This window comes from Camellia sinensis, chromosome 10 (assembly GCF_055761805.1).
Source record: "Camellia sinensis isolate YWXY chromosome 10, ASM5576180v1, whole genome shotgun sequence".
Classification (NCBI taxonomy): domain Eukaryota; kingdom Viridiplantae; phylum Streptophyta; class Magnoliopsida; order Ericales; family Theaceae; genus Camellia; species Camellia sinensis.
Genome location: NC_138970.1, coordinates 28,167,035 through 28,186,344, shown reverse-complemented (window position 1 = coordinate 28,186,344; position 19,310 = coordinate 28,167,035). Strand labels below are relative to the sequence as shown.

The 19,310-nt window shown below is 41.1% G+C and overlaps 2 protein-coding genes across 8 annotated transcripts; both read left to right on the top strand.

Annotated features, from left to right (window-relative positions):
- Nucleotides 1-718: 718 nt before the first annotated feature.
- Nucleotides 719-3,729, top strand: LOC114264365 (uncharacterized). Its single transcript, XM_082889915.1, has 3 exons — nucleotides 719-2,637; nucleotides 2,719-3,546; nucleotides 3,658-3,729. Exons 1-3 carry the CDS (start codon nucleotides 2,158-2,160, stop codon nucleotides 3,727-3,729), a joined length of 1,380 nt encoding a protein of 459 aa, XP_082746041.1. The 5' UTR covers nucleotides 719-2,157.
- Nucleotides 3,730-11,859: 8,130 nt separating this feature from the next.
- Nucleotides 11,860-18,800, top strand: LOC145801044 (WD-40 repeat-containing protein MSI3-like). Of its 7 annotated transcripts, XM_082891188.1 has the most exons (8): nucleotides 11,860-13,055; nucleotides 13,697-13,744; nucleotides 13,924-14,007; nucleotides 14,321-14,413; nucleotides 14,757-14,874; nucleotides 15,499-16,837; nucleotides 16,989-17,132; nucleotides 18,415-18,800. In XM_082891188.1, exons 3-6 carry the CDS (start codon nucleotides 13,937-13,939, stop codon nucleotides 15,568-15,570), a joined length of 354 nt encoding a protein of 117 aa, XP_082747314.1. In that variant the 5' UTR covers nucleotides 11,860-13,055; nucleotides 13,697-13,744; nucleotides 13,924-13,936; the 3' UTR covers nucleotides 15,571-16,837; nucleotides 16,989-17,132; nucleotides 18,415-18,800. The 7 variants fall into 7 exon arrangements, with proteins under 7 accessions (XP_082747314.1, XP_082747313.1, XP_082747315.1 ...); XM_082891187.1 differs by lacking the exon at nucleotides 13,697-13,744; XM_082891189.1 differs by having other exon boundaries at nucleotides 11,860-14,007; nucleotides 15,499-15,587; nucleotides 16,267-16,837.
- The last annotated feature ends 510 nt before the right edge of the window (nucleotides 18,801-19,310 follow it).

Genomic DNA, 19,310 nt, shown 5'->3' with positions numbered 1-19,310 from the left:
GAACTCCAATCTTAGTGCTTACTCTGGACTCTTTAAGAGATAGAGATAAACTCCCTAAGAGCTTTATCCTTATCTTAACTAAGTCCCCTCTTTGCCTTAGGACTCTTGTCCCTTATCTTCGGACTCCGACATCTTCGGAGATGACCTCGGCTTCTCCGAGATTACCTCGGCTTCTCCGAGATTACCTCGGCTTAACTACCAGGGCACGTGGCACTTCGGCTGACACGTCGGCGTCACCATGCCACGTGTTGGTATTCAAAAAATATGTCCCCACAACTGCCCCCTAGGTTCTATTACCTCGGCATTCTGAGGTGATGGAACCTATTCCGAATTTTTTGTCACTTCCTTTCTGAATAATGGCTCAAGAAGACTGCTTTGCCAAGATTATCTTCTTTCAGCCGACGTGTTCTCTTCGGAGAACGAGGCTTCGGTCGTACTCCCCTATGCACATGAGCTGTCATTCATGTCTAACTGTTTCTCCCACGTGTTTCGTCTTTGTTTGAGCGTGTCAGTGACGCGCCTGGAAGCTGTCTGTTCGTTCGTCTGCGCCGTCTGACGCGTGCGTTACCCTAGGCGCAATAATTGCCCTATTTTTGCCGCCGTTTCAAATTTTTGACAAAACTTCTTTTGCCTCTATCTTTTCTTCACTTTTTCTTTTCATCTTCTTTACTCTTTCTCTTCCGAAAGCTCGTTCTTCCTCTTCAAATCTGTCATTGCTTCAATTTCTTCTCTGGAACTGTTCTTAGTCCCGTATTTCTTGCAAAGCCTTTTTTGCTGTCGCAACTGGTTTCTGGGTTCGACGAGTATTGCCTTGGCTTCACTTCTCCTGGTAAGTCCCCTTCCTTTAATTTCTTTCATTCTCTTTATGCGCTATTGTCAGTCTGTTGCCATTACTGATCTTACTCGAGGTCTGGGATTTATTTGTATTTTGAATTTTGTGGCTATATTTTGAACCTCTATGCTTTTCCATCATTCTTTTCGCCGCTGTTCTTGATTTTTTCCTGTACCTCTATTGTTTCTGAAAATTATACCTCTGTTCTTGAATCTGAAACCTCGTTTTTGTTTTCTCTTTTTTGTATCTGCCCCAGATCTGTGCCCCCGATCTTTATCTTAATAGTTCGTAGATTTGGGATTTGTCTGTAGAACCCTTAATCTTTAGGGAAACCTGAAAAACGCCCGTCTTCTGAAACATATTCCTCTTAATTTAGGTCGACACAATGGGTATGTGGAGGCACAGGGTAAATACCCCAACAAGTCTTGAATACTTTAGGCAAGAATTCTCTATCCCAGCCGACGTTCATCTTAAGCTGGCTGGGGATAATGACACTATCGTGCCTACAGACCATACAATGCCTTTTCCAGTAGTTGCTTTTATCGAATGTGGACTTCGGCTTCCACTCGATCCCCTTTTTCGTCAAGTTCTCTATTTCTATAAGCTAAACCCCATGCAACTTACTATCAATTCCTATAGGATAATTAATGGTATTATAGCCTTAGCTAGGCAAGAAAACCTCAGAATCACCCTCGCCGACCTTCAATATTGTTATACCATGTGCCCTCTTGATCTGAAGGATAGGGGTTTTGTATATTACCTTAAGCCGAGATCCACTCAGTACAAGATTATAGCCGACCTTCCAGACTCCAACAAGGGGGCTGGAGATGACTATCTTATTGCCTCTGGAAATTGGGAATTTGGCCCAGATGAAGATGTCCACCTTTACCCTCTTCCTCGAACACTTACAGAGGGCAAGAGTAAGAGCCCTGAGTCAACACTTAGTTGTTTTCATTCAACACTTAAATACTTTTGTTGTTTCTGACGTCTGACTCTTTGCAGATCTTCATCAACCACCGAAAAATTTTCGTCAATCCTTCTTCCCAGGACCAGATCTGAGAACACTTCTTGGTCTTCCAATCCTTAAACGAAAAGCCCCAGTATTATTAAACTTTGTCCCCACACACAAATCCATTTTACCCGACGTCCCTCGAAAAAGGAAGAAGAGTCTCTCTCTACCAACAGCCACAACCTTAACTGCTTCTACATCTCGGACAGATCAAGAGTCCACATCTGACCCAGCCGATCTTCCATCAACTTCGGCCCCCTTCTTAATACCAATTCCTGAACGTAAACGCCGACGAAGGCTAGTAAAGACTGCCGAGATGGTTCGTCCGAGGCCTGTCGTCCAAGACCTTCTCGCCGATATTCCAACTGATGCCGAAGCCGCACCGGCGCAATCAACGCTCCCTCCCAAACAAAAGAGAGTAAAAAAGGCTCAGCCTAAGGCCAAGGCTACAGACGCCGAGGCTGAGGATGCTCTGCCGATTTCGAAGCTAGCTGAAAGCAAAAAATCGACCTCTACTTCAACCAAAAGGTCTGCTGAGGGCCAACCCTCAGGATCTACACAAACAAAGAGGCCAAGGTCATCGTCTGCGACGACCTCGGCTTCAAAGAAGCCCGACGTCCCATGGGCCCCTGATCTATCTCTAGAGGACAGGCCTATCATGGCTAGTGAAAGTACTGATGATATCAACGTTGCTGTCGCCCTTAGTACCGCTCTTCTTCTACCGAATGATTTGGAGCGAAATGCCAAGTTCAGTGAGTATGAAAATTACGCTCTGATGCTCCAACACTCTGCCCAAGTAAGTATTTCTATTTGTTTTTGTGTTTTTTCCTTCTGTTTCTTTCTGAGAACACTTTCTGATACTCTTGTTTTCATTCAGGCTATCCAACATGCCCATTCATTTTCAATGCAATCCTTTGAGAATCGTCAAAGATTGGTTGATATGAAGAGGGAAGCAACTTCAATGAAGAGAGAATTAAGGGCCCTTGAAGTAAAAATGAAAAAACTAGAGGATCAAGCCGAGGCTGCAACGAAGAACCAAACCTTAGCTCTTGAAAAGGCCGAAGCTGCTGAGGCCGTTAAAAAAGTAGCTGAAGCCGAGAAAAGGGAGGCCGAGGCTCAGAAGGTCCAAGCGCAAAAAGAACTTCAACAAGCTTTGGCCACCAAGGAGGCCGAAGTCAAAGAGGCCGATGAAAAGGCCTATGCTCAAGGCATGGCCGACGTTGCTGAAGAATACAAACTTCAAGTCAGGCAGGCATGCAACAGGGGATTTTCCCTTGGTTGGATGTCCCTGATAAAGAAGCTTGATCTCCCTGCTGACTCGCCATTGCGCCAAGTTGATGCTAATCTTCTACCATTTCTTCCTCCAAGTCAAGCTGAGGATGAATCAGAGACCGAGGTAGAAGCTGAGGGTGAAGACGAAGAGAAAGATGAAGGTGAAGCCTTGGTGAGAAAACCCAAGGGCGCTACTGAGGCCAAGTCCTTTCCAGCTGAGCAAATTTTAGACTTAACTCAAGATGAAGTGGGTGATGAGGCTGAGGAAGTGCCCAGGGAACCTGTTCAGGGGTGTCCATCATCTGACCTTCTTCTGACTGACAGAAGTCTTGACACAACTTTAGCAGAGATAGATGCCGAAATACAAGCGGAGAAGGTGGCCGAGGATATTCTAGCTGAATCATCCGAGGTTCCAGTTTCTGCTGCTGCTGATGTTCAAGAGTCTTGATTTTCCCTTCTTTCTTTTCTGGATTTTGGACTTTGTTCTTTCTTTTAATTCCTGAACAATGTACATTCCTTCTTATGGCCGATGTGCCTTTTTCAGTATGTAATTGCAACTGTTCTTGCAATGGATATTTTCGATCTTATGATGGTCTTGTTGTTTGCTTCTGCATAGTTCTATACTTAGAAATTTTTGCATGCTTTCTTTGTGCAATCTTCTCGGGGCTACATACCCTGGGTATAACTGCAAGGCTTTTACTTTGGCAAGATACTGTCCTGCAAACTTTGTATAAATTCTGTGAAGAACTAAACATATACTACTCAATGTATACTTTTGCCATTTTTTTAAGTTTTCAATAAGTATTTAAACAATGATTTCGTTCTAACCTACTTGTAAATTGCTACAAATTTCAACAAGTGTTTAAATAATATACTTAACCTTTGCATCGACCCGTTAATTTTCTGTATACCTCAGCGGGTGATTATACGTCGGCTTAACATAACCTTGTAAATGGCTACAACTTTCAACAAGTGTTAAGCATCTTCTCTAGGGTTCAGACAACCCACATATTGCTATGAGAACTTACGCAATAACCTCGGCCTATCTTCGACTTGTAAATTGCTACAAATTTCAACAAGTGAAGGTAGGGAATCAGCTTGATTCCAACTTGTGAATTGCTACAAATTTCAACAAGTGGATCAAGGAATAACATCGGCTTAACTTCAACTTGTAAATTGCTACAAATTTCAACAAGTGAAGATAAGGAATCAGCTTGATTCCAACTTGTAAATTGCTACAAATTTCAACAAGTGGATCAAGGAATTATATCGGCTTAACTTCAACTTGTAAATTGCTACAAATTTCAACAAGTGAAGATAAGGAATCAGCTTGATTCCAACTTGTAAATTGCTACAAATTTCAACAAGTGGATCAAGGAATAACATCGGCTTAACTTCAACTTGTAAATTGCTACAAATTTCAACAAGTGAAGATAAGGAATCAGCTTGATTCCAACTTGTAAATTGCTACAAATTTCAACAAGTGGATCAAGGAATTATATCGGCTTAACTTCAACTTGTAAATTGCTACAAATTTCAACAAGTGAAGATAAGGAATCAGCTTGATTCCAACTTGTAAATTGCTACAAATTTCAACAAGTGGATCAAGGAATAATATCGGCTTAACTTCAACTTGTAAATTGCTACAAATTTCAACAAGTGAAGATAAGGAATCAGCTTGATTCCAACTTGTAAATTGCTACAAATTTCAACAAGTGGATCAAGGAATAATATCGGCTTAACTTCAACTTGTAAATTGCTACAAATTTCAATAAGTGAAGATAAGGAATCATATCGGCTTAACTTCAACTTGTAAATTGCTACAAATTTCAACAAGTGAAGATAAGGAATCAGCTTGATTCCAACTTGTAAATTGCTACAAATTTCAACAAGTGGATCAAGGAATAACATCGGCTTAACTTCAACTTGTAAATTGCTACAAATTTCAACAAGTGAAGATAAGGAATCAGCTTGATTCCAACTTGTAAATTGCTACAAATTTCAACAAGTGGATCAAGGAATAATATCGGCTTAACTTCAACTTGTAAATTGCTACAAATTTCAACAAGTGAAGATAAGGAATCATATCGGCTTAGTTTGCCTGAGTTTGATATGTCTTCAATAACCATTAATCATACGTGTTGAGAGAATTCTGAAAAGACTTTATTGATAATATCGGCCAAACAATGATGTTTATCTAATGATAGAAGAATTTCAAGTTACAAGTATTCCAAGGTCTGGGTAGTGCTTTGCCCTCATTGTCTTCAAGCCGATATGCTCCATTGCCCAATACTGAAGTAACTCTGTAGGGTCCTTCCCAGTTCGGGCCAAGCTTGCCTTCCCTGGGATCCTTCTTGTTTCCGACGACTTTTCTTAGGACTAAGTCGCCAACTTGAAAATCCCTTGGATTAACCTTCTTGTTGTAAGCTCTGGCAAGCTGTTGCTGGTATACTGCAAGCTGAATTGCAGCCTTCTCTCTTCGTTCTTCCAGTAGATCCAGGTCTCGGGCTAAGAGTATGTCATTGGTGCCATTCTCTACTCCCTGGGTTCTGATCCCTGGGATGCCGATCTCCAAAGGGATGACTGCTTCTGTGCCATAGGCCATGGCAAAAGGGGATTCTCCCGTTGATCTTCTCGGCGTGGTCCGATATGCCCACAGTACGTTGGGCAGCTCGTCCACCCACTTTCCCTTTGCTGCTTGGAGCCTCTTCTTTATCCCATCCAGGATTACTTTGTTGGACGCCTCTGCTTGCCCATTACTTTGAGGAAAACTTGGAGTTGAGAAATAGTTTTTGATCTTGAATTTCGCACAGAAGTTTTTGATAAGTTTGCTGTCGAACTGTGTTCCGTTGTCGGCAACTATTGCTCTTGGAATCCCAAATCTGGTGATTATGTTTCGCCAAATAAAATTCTTGACATCCACATCTCGGATTTTGGCAAGAGGTTCTGCCTCTATCCATTTTGTGAAGTAGTCCGTTGCTACCAGTAAATATTTTCTTTGCCCAGTTGCCTGGGGAAGTTGTCCCACCAGATCCATGCCCCATTGGGCAAACGGCCAGGGGCTGGATACTGGGTTTAGGTCGGCAGCTGGCTGATGTATCAAAGGTGCAAACCTTTGACATTGCTCACATCTCTTTACATAGGCTTCGGCATCCTTTTGCATGTAGGGCCACCAATACCCCTGGGTAATGGCCCTATGGGCTAACGATCTGCCCCCGGCATGGCTTCCACAAATTCCTTCATGGATCTCATAAAGAAAATCTTCAACCTGCAAAGGGTGTACGCACCTTAAAAGTGGTCCAGTGAAGGACCTCCTGTAAAGATGGCCTTCCGCTGTTAGGTTGAATCTGGCGGATTTCAGCCTAATTTTATGTGCTTCTTTGTGGTCTTCTGGCAGCTTCCCCTCTTTTAGGAACGCAATGATTGCATCCATCCAGCTTGGTCCAAGGCCCACGCACATTGTTTCTTGTTCGGTGCTCTGTTTATCTATACTCGGGGCCGACATGTAGTCGATCATAATTGTCCTTGTTTTTCCAGTTTGAATTGAACTGGCCAGGTTGGCTAATGCGTCGGCATGGGTGTTGTCATCTCGGCTGACTTGGAGTAATCTGCAGTTCTGAAATAGGGCCGCCAGTCGGATGACTTCCTTTGCATATGCCGACATTCTTTCGTCTCTGGCTGCAAATTCTCCTGTTGACTGGTTAACAATTAATTGTGAATCACAAAAAACAATTACCTCGTCTGCCTCTGCTGCTGCTGCTAGCTTTAGTCCTGCAATTAATGCCTCATATTCTGCTTCATTATTGGAGGCTTTGAACCCCAGTCGGATGGATTGTTCTACAATCTCTCCATCTGGAGATATCAGCAGTACTCCTGCTCCTGCTCCCTGGCGGTTTGAACTTCCATCGACATATAGTCTGAACGAATCGCCGATGTAGATGCTGCATGGTCTGAGCCTTTCTTTCTCTTGCTGTTTTGTCTTTGACTGGGTTTCTTTTTGTTTGTCGGGGTGATGCTCATCTCGGCTCGACGGAGCCTGAGGTGCGATGGCTTCAGGCGTGAGTTCTGCGACGAAGTCGGCCAAAACTTGGCCCTTTATTGCTGTTCTTGGCCTGAATTCTAGGTCAAACTGTCCCAGTGTTACTGCCCATTTTGCTATCCTTCCTGTTAAGTCTCCTTGATGTAATAAGGACTTCAATGGGTGCTCTGTTAGAACCACAATCTTGTGTGCCTGGAAGTAATGGCTTAGTTTCTTTGAGGCCATTACCAAGGCTAGCATTAATTTTTCCAGTGGTAGGTACCTTGTTTCTGCGTTAGCCAAAGTCTTGCTTACATAATAGACAGCTTTCTGCTCCCCTTTTTCCTCGCGGATTAGCACTGCACTGACTGCGTGTTCAGAGACTGCTAAGTACAAAAATAATTCTTCTCCTGGAACAGGGTTAGAAAGGACCGGGGTTGTGGTCAGGTACTTTTTCAGATCGGCTAAGGCTGCTTCACATTCTTCGGTCCACAGGAAGTCTGTGGCTTTTTTTACCAGGTTAAAGAAGGGTCTGCACTTGTCCGAGCTTCTGCTGATGAATCGGTTCAGGGCTGCGGCCCTTCCAGTGAGCATTTGGACTTGCTTTGCCGATGTTGGGCTCTGTAGCTCCAGGATGGCTTTGATTTGGTCTGGGCTGGCCTCTATGCCCTTTCTTGTTACCAGATAGCCTAGGAATTTACCTGACCCAACTCCGAAGGCACGCTTTGCGGCGTTGAGTCGGAGCCGATATCTTTTGAGTATGTCAAAGACCTCTTTTAGGTCGGCAAGATGACCTTTTGACTCCTTGGTCTTTACGACCATGTCATCAATGTAAACTTCTACTGTTTTGCCGATCAGATGTTTAAACATCTTTGTTACTAACCTCTGATAGGTTGCTCCTGCGTTTTTCAGCCCAAAAGGCATTACCTTATAACAGTACAGGCCTTTCGGGGTGATGAACGCGGTCTTCTCCTCATCTGGAGGGTACATAGCAATCTGGTGGTACCCTCTGTATGCGTCTAAAAAACTCATCATTTCGTGTCCCGAAGTGGCGTCAACCAGTTGGTCGATTTTGGGCAGAGGGAAACTGTCCTTGGGGCAAGCTTTGTTGAGGCTGGTAAAATCCACACAAACCCTCCACTTGCCATTTTTCTTTTTTACTACTACTGTGTTGGACAGCCACGTTGGGTACTGGACTTCTCGGATTGCCCTGGCTTCAAGGAGTTTATCTACCTCTTCCTCCACTGCTTCGACGTGTAATAACGTCGGCCTTCTGGCTCGTTGAATCACTGGTTTTGCCGATCTGTCGACATTCAAACTGTGGCAAGTGACCTCGGGGTCAATGCCAGGCATTTCATAGGGTGTCCAGGCAAATGCCTCTATGTTTGCCCTTAAAAAATCTTCTAGTTCTTTTTCTTCTTCTTTGGCTAGGCCGGAGCCGAGAAGAAAAAATCGTTCTTCGTCGCCCTCCTGGACGAAGATTTTCTTTAGTGCTTCTTCGCTTTTCTCGGTCGGTTCTTTCCCGACGTCTTCCAGGACTTCCATGTCTCCATCTTCAACTTCTGCTTTCTTTGGCTCCTGTATACTACAGGTGGACTTTATTGCTGCCATGGAGCAATTTTTGGCTTGTAGTTGATCCCCTCTGACTTCTTCAATCCCATGCTCCGTTGGGAACCGGAGTAGTTGATGCAACGTCGAGGGAACTGCCCCCATTGCATGCAACCACGGTCTTCCAAGGATGATGTTGTATGGTGAGGGTGTGTCAATGACCAGGAATTCTGTCCTGATCTTCTTAGTGCCGGCTTGTACCTCTAAGCTTGTTGCACCCAGTGGCCATGTTGGTGTTCCATTAAAGCCGACCATCGGGCCGCTGGATTGCTCTAGGTCATCGGGGTGAAGGCCTAGCTCTCTGTAACATCTGACGTACATGATGTCACAGGAGCTGCCTTGGTCTATTAGGATGCGTTTTACTTGGCATTCCCCAACCTGGAGGGATACTACCAAGGCATCATTATGCGGATGTTGGACCAGTTCTAGGTCGGCTTCGGTAAAGGCTATCATTGGCCCTTGGCATTCTTCTGGCCGATGTCTCTTGTCCCCAACTTGGTGGATATGCTGTAAATGTCTTACCCTCTGGGTTTCTCCTCTGACCTCGTTTTCGTTGACCCTTGAGTGGATCACATTGACCACCCTTGGTTCTCCTGCCTGTGGTCGCTGTGCTGGGGGAGGGGGTGCTGCTGGTGCTTGAGGCAACCTTGCCTGTTCTTCCCTTGTTCTGGCCTCATCGACCAGGTCCCTCAGAAGGCCTTGCCTTACTAGGTCCTCTAAGTGTGCTTTTAAGGCCCTGCAACCTTGAGTTGGATGCCCTCCTTCATTGTGGTAGGCACAACGTCTGCCGACGTTTTTTCCCATGAATTCCCCTGGTGCTCTTTCTGGAGCCCTGAAATATGGTTGATTCCGAATCCGATCCAAGATTTTATGGATGGGGATCCGGAATACCGTGGTTACCGCCTGTTTATTTCTTAATTCTATTTCTTGCCTGGTGAGTCCGTTGTTGACTCGGCCTCGCTTCGGTGAGCCGTTTCCCTTTTCTTGCTTCACTTCTTTGTTTCCCGACGTATCTTCCTCGGCCCTGGCGTATTTCTCAATTCTTGCCATGAGTTCCTCCATGCTCTTTGGCAATGTTTTTGCCAAAGACTTCCGTAGTGGGCAGTCATCGTTCAGGCCGTTCTTGAAAGACACGACTGCTACTTCCTGGTTGCATTCAGGTATTCGGTTGAACACCTCGTAGTATCTCTTCGCATAGGCCCTAAGGCCTTCTTCCTTGGTGATTCTTAGAGCCATCAAAGCATCAACCCTCAGGGGTTGCAGCTTGTTGGTCACGAACCTGGCCACAAACATCTCGGCCAGGCCTTCCCATGTCTTTATACTTCCTTTCGGTAACTTGTGGAACCAATCAGATGCAATTTCCCCAAAGGATGAGGGGAATACCTTGCAGAGCAATGGTTCGTTCCCGCTATATAGTGCCATTGAATTTAGGTATAGCCCAACATGAAAGTTTGGATCTGACTTACCATCATAGATTTGGAACCTCGGCATACTGAACCTCTTGGGTGGTTCGAATTTGTCCAGTTCTACCGAGAAGGCTGTCTTCGGTTTTACTGGGGAGTTTACCTCGGCCTCTGCATTTTGCTGCCTCCTCTTGAGGTAGTCCCTTAAGTCTTCTTTGCTCCTCCCTGGAGCTCGGCTGTCTTTTGATTTTAGTCTTTTTGGTATACTGCTCTCGGCCTCGAGGTGGGTCCGTTTGGGTCTCTCTTCATGGGTTGTGTCAAAGTGGAGTACTTGCCCCTGAACATGTCGATGTTCTTTGGGGTCTGGATTCTTCATGTGTTGCGTCCTTCGGGACTCTTCTTGCCTCGGCCTTTCTCGTCCGACTTCCCCGGAAGGCCGGTGAGAATGCCTTCCGCTCCTGGTATGTTGAGGGACCTCGGGGATTGTTTTTCCTCCACCCTTCTGGGTGTTGGTTGCTGGCATTGGCGTATCTTGCAGCGGGTATGGTGGTTGCATAACATTGTTCTGCATCATGAAGTTGACGACCGACTGGAGGTCCGCCAACTTGTTTGCTAATTCCTTTACTTCCTCGTCTCTGCGTAGGCACCTGTCCCTCCATACCTGGAGGTTGTCTTCATTGTAGTATTTTCCTTGGTTTGATCTTTTTGTTGTGTCACCTTCCTGGATATCGTCGTTCTCCCTGTGACCCTGGTCACGGGCTTCTGTATTGCGATTGTCTCCTTCGGTGTCAAGGTTAATCGGTCTGCTGCTTCCAGAAGGAGCATCGTCCCCAGCGTTTCCTTGTTGTCCGTTACTGGCCATCTATTCTTCCTTCGTTCCCACAGACGGCGCCAAATTGTGTGGGTAAAAATCTGACCACACTGCCCGTTTAGTGATCAGCAGCTAAGCACCGGCAGAATAGATGGCTCCAGCAACCTGTAACAGAAAAGAAAAGCTCCGGCGGTGGTTCTTCCACCCGGGGGCACTCCGACGATCAAGTCAGTATGATTCTCAAGGATAATCAAGTATTAAACTGAATACTCCAAGTATGAATTACATACCTTAGACCCACGGGGGTGCCTTTCTTTTATAATGTACTCAATCCAAGTCCAACTAGAAGTATGACTTCTATGAACTCCAATCTTAGTGCTTACTCTGGACTCTTTAAGAGATAGAGATAAACTCCCTAAGAGCTTTATCCTTATCTTAACTAAGTCCCCTCTTTGCCTTAGGACTCTTGTCCCTTATCTTCGGACTCCGACATCTTCGGAGATGACCTCGGCTTCTCCGAGATTACCTCGGCTTCTCCGAGATTACCTCGGCTTCTCCGAGATTACCTCGGCTTAACTACCAGGGCACGTGGCACTTCGGCTGACACGTCGGCGTCACCATGCCACGTGTTGGTATTCAAAAAATATGTCCCCACAATATATATGAAAGCTTCACAACAATTTTTTGATTAATTTTAACTATATTTGTATATTATTGTTGAAGTTAATGCATTAATGAAATACTCATGTTTTTATCCTTTTGTTCACAGGTTGGTGATGGATGTTCGTGGTTCAGTAGTGATATATATCGTTTTGCACGTTGACATTCATTTATTTTTTCTTTGTTTCGTTTTATAGGTTTTTCTGTTGAATGTTTATATACTTTTAGGAATTATTATGTTTTGGATTGTTGGATATAGTTAGACGCATTTTAGGATTCTTATGTTTAGTTTTGTTGGATATTTGAATAAAATTTGGGATATTGAAATGCATTTGATATTAATTTGGTTACATCTCTGTTAAGATGCTGAGCATTTTTTACTTCCATGGCTGAGGATCTCCTTCACCGTTTTTTGATTTTCTTAGTGCTCTACCCAAGGTGATACTCTTCTTTGACTTTGGTAATTTCGCTATCAGTAGCCGTTGTCTTAGAGCTCATTTTCCCCAATCAATGGTTTTGTCAAACGTTTAACTATTATGTATTTATTTTCTTTATTCATTTTTTGGCTATCATGTCTCTCTAATTAATTTGGGAATCAACTGGAGGAAATGGATCCATGCAGCCGGCCCCAAGTAATTGGGACAAAGGCTTGTTGAGTTGAGTTTATGTCTTGGCAATGATTCTCTTTGGATGGCTTTTAAAATGGTATGAACGATGACTGAGAATATTTTGATACCTCTGTTCTTGTTGGTAGCAGTGAGTTTTTATTTTATAATTTTTATTGTACAAGCTTTCCATCTATGTCAACCTTTTTTTTGTTTTTTCCTTTCATATTATTCTTGGTTTTTGATTTTTTATTTATAAAGGTTCCCTTTACCAAGGCTGAAAGCAATTTTGGTTTTAAAAGGATATAATTAGTTGGAGATATAACTATTTGGCTTTTGCTTGAGTTTTATTAAACATCATACTTGTATAAGAAAAAAGTCAATGGAATATTTTATCTGATGACAGAGTGCATCTATAGGATTATGTTTGTTCACGTTATTATGACTTTGACAATTCACAGGGTGCTGTTGAATCTGTATCTGCTGGTGAAATCAGAGTCAGCTTACGGCAGTCATTGTTTAAACTTGGGGTTGGTTTTATTTCTAAGGACCTGAAACTGCAGGTGTTAATATGTGATTTAGAAGTTGTAATGAGACCTTCAGGTAAAAGCACACAAAAAAGTCAAAATATGCTGCTTGTCCTTTTCAAGGTTAGCTTTGTGGAATTTATTCTTGTTTTATATTGTTCAAATTCTTACTGCAACTGCATCCTCAAATCAGTTGTGTAGCTTACAGTTTACAATTACAATGGAGGTCCATGTTATCGGTGCCTATTTCCAACTCCACCTCCTACGACAGCATGTCAAAGATGCTCTGATAGTGGTGTTCTGGGAATTGGTAAGCCATTAATATGTTCTGTCTTAGTCCATTCAATTAGAAATATTGCCTGCAATCTTGAATTTAAAGAGAGAAAAATCTGAGTTTGCCTCAGAGTTGCCCTTTAGCTGTCTGTCCTTGTTTGCATTTCTCGAGTCCCTTGCATATTTCTAGTTTATCTCGTTACTGTAATTCTGAATAAAATTTATTATTTATCAAAAAAAAAAAACTCTAATTCGACTCTACTTTCAAAGCCATAATCTCAATTGCTTTAAGTTTTGAAAAATGAAGTCATAAAGAATAGAATATTTTTTTTGGTTTCATTCCATAGTCATGGATGTAATCACTTTAATACATTACCAATGTTGACTACCACAACCTGGATGAGCCAAAATTTATGACAGCTCACTGAAAGGTGAAGGCATAGCAAAGGATTGCGGGGTTCCTTTAGAGATTGGGACAAGATCTCAGAAAACCTCACAGCACAGTGAATAACTGAGAAGATGATCTGCAGATTCTCAGTGCCTTGCAGGATTTGCTGACAAAATTGCATATTGTGGTCGTGTCATGATTTGTGTTCTTTTTCCTCAGCTATCAGTTTTTTAGTTGCCTAACACGGTACTTTGTCTTTATGTGGTGGACCTTGAACTTGCTATGGGAAGGCATAGGATGACACTAAGAAAGATGCATTGACTGCACAGATTCGTATCGTATGTTTTAAAAATTTTTAGTTTTCTATTAATACACTGCTGGTTTGATTAATTGATTCGATTCGTTTACACGCCTTTGTACATTTGTAATTTCTGTTTATGTTTATTAATATTTGGCTATAAAGGTATTCTTTTTGAATTTTAATTTCAATTTTTTGATTTTTGTGATGCGATTTCAGTTGAAAAATCACAATGATTGATAAGACGAAGAAGCACAAAAAGGGTTCAATCAGCGAAAAGGACATCTCCACTCTGCTTCAAAGGTTTCTTTTTTAATACACTTCTGGTTTGATTAATTGAACAGAAACAGATCGACCCAATGTGTAGATTCATGAAATTGACTCTTAGTCATTTTTTCAGTTTATTACCCGTTACCATATCAATTGAATAGATTAATATCACTTAAGGGAAGTGAGCACTATTATGTCAAATAACTTAGCAACATAGCTATAGAAATCATAACCAACTTAACTTCAAGATTTAACGGCTGTGGCTTACCTGCAGCTTATGTGCACGTTATAAATTTCTCAAACTCAGCAAAATTTCTCATGTGCACGTTATCAATTTCTACTGCAGCTTACCTGTGGCTTTCATCACAACTTTTGTAACATTGTTTGTGCTAGTCATTGCCATTACTAAAGATCTTCCAGATGTAGAGGGGGATAGAAAGTAAGTTAGAAAACCAATTTTCACAATATTTCTGTTGCTATTTTTGTTTTGTTTTTTACTATTCCTACATAGGATTGTTTTCAAGATGCTGATACTTTCTTTTTCCCCCTTCTTTATATATATTTACATTTTGACAACATCCAATAAATATTAAATGACGTCCTAACTACTTACATTCCATGTTTTACTTTTTCCCAATTTTTTTCTTAGAAGCTATAATGTACTAAATTTACTCACCTGTTCCTTGAATCTTTGCTTCTTATTCAAATCTAAGATCAAATACCATGATTATTGCTAAACACCTAACTGTTTCCATTTGCTGTTGATATAATTGTTTTCCTAGGTTTCAGATATCTACTTTGGCAACAAAGCTTGGCGTTACAAACATTGCATTCCTTGGTTCTGGGCTTTTGTTGTTAAATTATATTGTTGCTATATTGGCTGCAGTTTTCATGCCCCAGGTGAATAGATCTTGATTGGAGTTAACTTGTTGGTTCTGAGCATAAAGCAAACCATGTTAATTGAAATGGTAGCACCTTATCGAATGTGTATAACAATGTGAAAAAGCATATAGTTCTATAACATGTTAATCCAGATTTTCTGGAACATGGATTCACCATGATAGTTCTTTTGATCATATAGTTACCTTGTGATGCTTAATCTTCTACACATTGAATACGAAGAATTCCTGGTTGAAGTCTATATGCAGTTAGATGTTAAAAAGCATATAGTTCTAAGTGCACAGTCATTGTGGCCAAGCCTTTTAGCATTCAAACTGTCAGTGGCATTGAATTTGGAGTGAAATGGCTGGATTGGGTGCATTAATATGACTGGTGCACTTTCGTTGTTCTAGGTAAAAAGCATTCATATAATACAAATTATTAAAATCCAAACAGATTTCAGACAAGAATTTACAGAACACGACACATCTTACAGTTTATACACAGCACTATATTCTGCCAATAGAGAACCTCTAAGCCTTAAGGTGAAAAAAACCATTTAACTTGGGGAGAGGTTTTCTGAATCATTGAATAAAGTGTCTGACATTAATAGATATCAAGATTCCTTGTGCATTTCCATGGCAGGTACTTGCAACTCGAGCTGCAAAAAATGGCAAAAACCCTGGCAGCTGCCAAAAGCAGGGCAGGACTTGCTAGGCAGAACAGATTGAGAGGTACATTTGTTGTTTCATAAATAGAAAAAAGGCCAACCTGCTTTTTAAATTCACAGATGTGGATACAAAAAAAGGCCAAACTACTCTCTGTCTGTCTCAGCCATTTTGGCATTGTAATTTGTCATTAGCCATTGACAGAAGTTGTGCTTGTTGAAGTGGTATTCCTGCTCCTGCACTGTATTTCCTTTTAGAATAGAATAGCATGTTGAACTTAGAGATGTGGTTTTCCACAGATGTTAGTGATTGAGCATGTTTGAACCTATGTATTATAATTATTCTGATTCTTGCTTGCTGCTTTCTACTGCTGGGATGTGAAACTTCTAAACCTTAAGCGAAGGGGTTGATGCCTACTTGCCCTAGTTCTGGTCTTGTTCTTGTTCTGAGGAGTGAACACTGCCACTAGTTCTGGTCTTGTTCTTTGTTGAAGTCATTGTTGATTATCAACCAGAGGTTTGTACAAGTTGATGTTTACTAGCAAAGTTTATTCATACACTTGTGAAAATCAAGTTAACTTTTACTGCAAAACAGCATCAGCTGTCTCTCCTAAAGTTTGTGCTGACTAAAAGGCATTCTACTGGTGGTCTTTTATTTCTTTGTAGTTGAGGTAATAATGCCATTGTCGTATATCTATTATAGATGTAGTGTAATAAGTTGCTTGTTGCTTTGATAATTGTTTCAGATATGTTGAAAATTTGCTGCCGAAGTCTGGATACGACTTGTATTGCTCATCAATAAATTGCGTCTCTAGATTATGCTGGTCCATTTTCTCTTAGAAGTGGGAGTTGTTTCCTGACTACAGATAACTATATATTAGTTATAGAATAAATAGAAAACTTATGTTTAGTAAAATTTACCCAAATCTATATGTCGTTTTCAATCTATAAGTTTAGTAAAAACATATAAGAATTACCCAAATCTATAAGTTATTTTTTTTTATAACCTTTTTTATAAGTTTAGTAAAAAAAAAAAAAAAAAAAAGGTGGCTTCAACTAGATCATCATTTATTATGAATGAAAAATGAAGTACAATTCAGAAATTGAAATAGTTTCACAAACACAATGAATGAGAAGGGGGGATCTTGTGAGCCTGATTTGAGATTGATGGGTCATGATAAAGAAGGGTATGGTTTGTCGTGGAGTCAATTTAAGGAGGGTTACCTTTTGAGTGGTTCAAATGATTGCAAAATATGTTTGTGGGATGTGTCCGCAATGCCTCGAGATAAAGTGCTCAATGCAACACATGTTTATGAGGTATTTGGTTCTTACCCTTTTCATTTTGTGTTTATTATGATTGTTTTCGAGCTAGATTTGTTGATGAAAGAGTTAGTGTTCTGTGCATGTTTGTTTTGTTTTTCAACATGGTATGTTCAATGCTGAATTAGAGTTTACCAATGTGAATTAGGCTCATGGAAGCGTGGTTGAGGATGTAGCATGGCACTTGAAGAATGAAAACTTATTTGGGTCTGCGGGGGATGATTGTTGTCTAATGATTTGGGACATGCGCACGAACAAACCCCAGCATTCTGTCCAAGTTCATGAGAAAGAGGTGAACTAAATCTTTACAAATATTTTACTTGCATGATTGTGCCACTCTGTTACAGAAGCACATCTTGTCTTCCATCTAGGCATTCTGAATTCTGAAATGCTAACAAGTTGAAGCTTTTTAAGATATGACCATAATTTGTTTTGGCATGACATTCGTTTCATTTGTTTGTTGATTCAGTAACGTATTCATTGAAATCTGAACTTTACCAGTAAATGTTTCCAATTGGATATTTCAGATTCACCAACTTTAAAAGATATTTTGTCATTATGTAAACGTTACTATGAGGATTTGATGAATAGTCATCAGGAGAACAAAGATTAATTGATGCAGACCACAAGATGATTAAGAAGAAGCAAAATAAAATTAATAATAAAGTTTGAAATTGCTTGAAACATGTCCAAATTCACATGATGAGACCAATTAGAATCATGCATGGTCAAGTTTTTAGTCTTAACAAGGTCTTACTAGTGTTTATTTTAGGTTAAATATGCTTGTTTTCAGTATTTAATATTTTCTTATAAGTTTTATAGGTCAATTATATATCAGTAATTTGAAAATTTTCTAGATGTGGATACATACACATGGGTCTGCCACATGGCATTGTCACACACACCACATCATTTACGATGAACATGGTGCCACATCTCAGACTCTTGACGTGACACATGGGCCATCCATACACCACCATGCTCTCCTCTATGTGGCCAAGCTATGCTGGCTAGGGATAGCACACGTGGTGGTCTAACCCTGAGCCTAGGCACTCCCACATGTGCCTAGGGAACAAACCCCTCCCACACCTGATTTGGCATTCATCCCAACAACTCTTGCACCAGTTGTCGTTTTGGGATCTTCTTTTATAACTGAAGAAAGAAAATAGGAGTTAGTATAGTACATTGATTCTCAGAAGGCCTGATCCTTTATTTATGCAGAAAAATATGTACTAGAAACAAAAAGAAAGAAAATAAAATAAAACTTCTTAGGTTTCCTTTAATTGCTATTTCTGAATCTTGAAATGAAGACTCCTCCTCTTCTTTCCCTTGTGTGATTCATATTTTTGTTCTGTGTGCTCTGCCTCTGATGTAGCTTTTGATTGATGCGATCTGTTTGTCCTGATTTCTGATTTGGTTGAGTTGTTTTGTTGCTGGTTTTGTTTGATTTGTTTTCTGACTGTTTTAGTAAATGAGGTAAACTCCTGCGTCAATTCTGATTTGGTTATATGATTTTGTTTGGGTTGCCAAGTTGAAATGGTTTTCTGAACTGGTGATGATCTGTGTTGAATCAGTTTGCTGATCTGCTATTCTTCTGGTTCTGCTGTGATGTTACTGCTGTTGCTGAGATGCTGTGGTGATGCTGCTGTGATGGTGTTTGTTACGATAAGGTGCTGCTGTGTTGTTGTTGGATGTTTGCTGGTGTTGCTGGTGTTTGGAAGGGTGCATGACTTTTTGTCCAATCTGTAATAGATCAGGTTTTCATTAATGGGGGTTGTCATTAGGTGTAAGTTCGGGCAACTGCTGGTGTTTTGGCTAGAAGGGTATGGAGGGGGTATTTTGTGTGATTTCATATCCATGTTATTAGTTTGTTATAGTGGTGCCTGAGGGATGCCTCTTGTAAATCTGTAAATTTTTTAAAAAATTATAAATGAGTTTCAATTATTTTTGTCGTTGCAAATTTGTCGTTGTTAAAAAGTGAAGCTTTCTCGACAAATAATTAGTCGGTAAATGTGTAGCTAAAAGTTTATTTTTGCCGACTCATATTGTGTTGCTAAAAGTGTATTTTTTGCCAATGTCAATTTGTCGTTGCCAAAACTAAAGCTTTATCGACAACCAAATCGTTGGCAAATGGCAACATTTACCGATGTAAATATGTCGCTAAAAGTTACTTTTCCCCACTCATATTGTGTTGGTAGAAGTGTATTTTTTGCCAATGCCAATTTGTCGTTGCCAAAAGTAAAGCTTTAGCGACAAACAAATCGTCGGCAAATGGCAACATTTGCCGACGTAAATGTGTCGCCAAAAGTTTACTTTTGCCAACGCATATGTTGTTGCTAAAAGTATATTTTTTGCCCATGTAAATTTGTGTCGCGAAAAGTGCCACACAATCATCCTATTTGAATGACTTTTACCAACGCAAGGTAAATTGCCGACGATGGATGGAGGCTTTTAGCGACGACTATGTTCG

Bases quoted from the DNA above. Each gene is read 5' to 3' on its own strand.
- LOC114264365 (XM_082889915.1), top strand. From the start codon at position 2,158: ATGGTTCGTCCGAGGCCTGTCGTCCAAGACCTTCTCGCCGATATTCCA. The intron at 2,638-2,718 runs GTAAGTATTTCT...GTTTTCATTCAG, and splicing joins TGCTCCAACACTCTGCCCAA to GCTATCCAACATGCCCATTC. The intron at 3,547-3,657 runs GTTCAAGAGTCT...TGCCTTTTTCAG, and splicing joins CAGTTTCTGCTGCTGCTGAT to TATGTAATTGCAACTGTTCT.
- LOC145801044 (XM_082891184.1), top strand. From the start codon at position 16,646: ATGAATGAGAAGGGGGGATCTTGTGAGCCTGATTTGAGATTGATGGGT. The intron at 16,838-16,988 runs GTATTTGGTTCT...AATGTGAATTAG, and splicing joins ATGCAACACATGTTTATGAG to GCTCATGGAAGCGTGGTTGA. The intron at 17,133-18,414 runs GTGAACTAAATC...GTGTTGAATCAG, and splicing joins TCCAAGTTCATGAGAAAGAG to TTTGCTGATCTGCTATTCTT.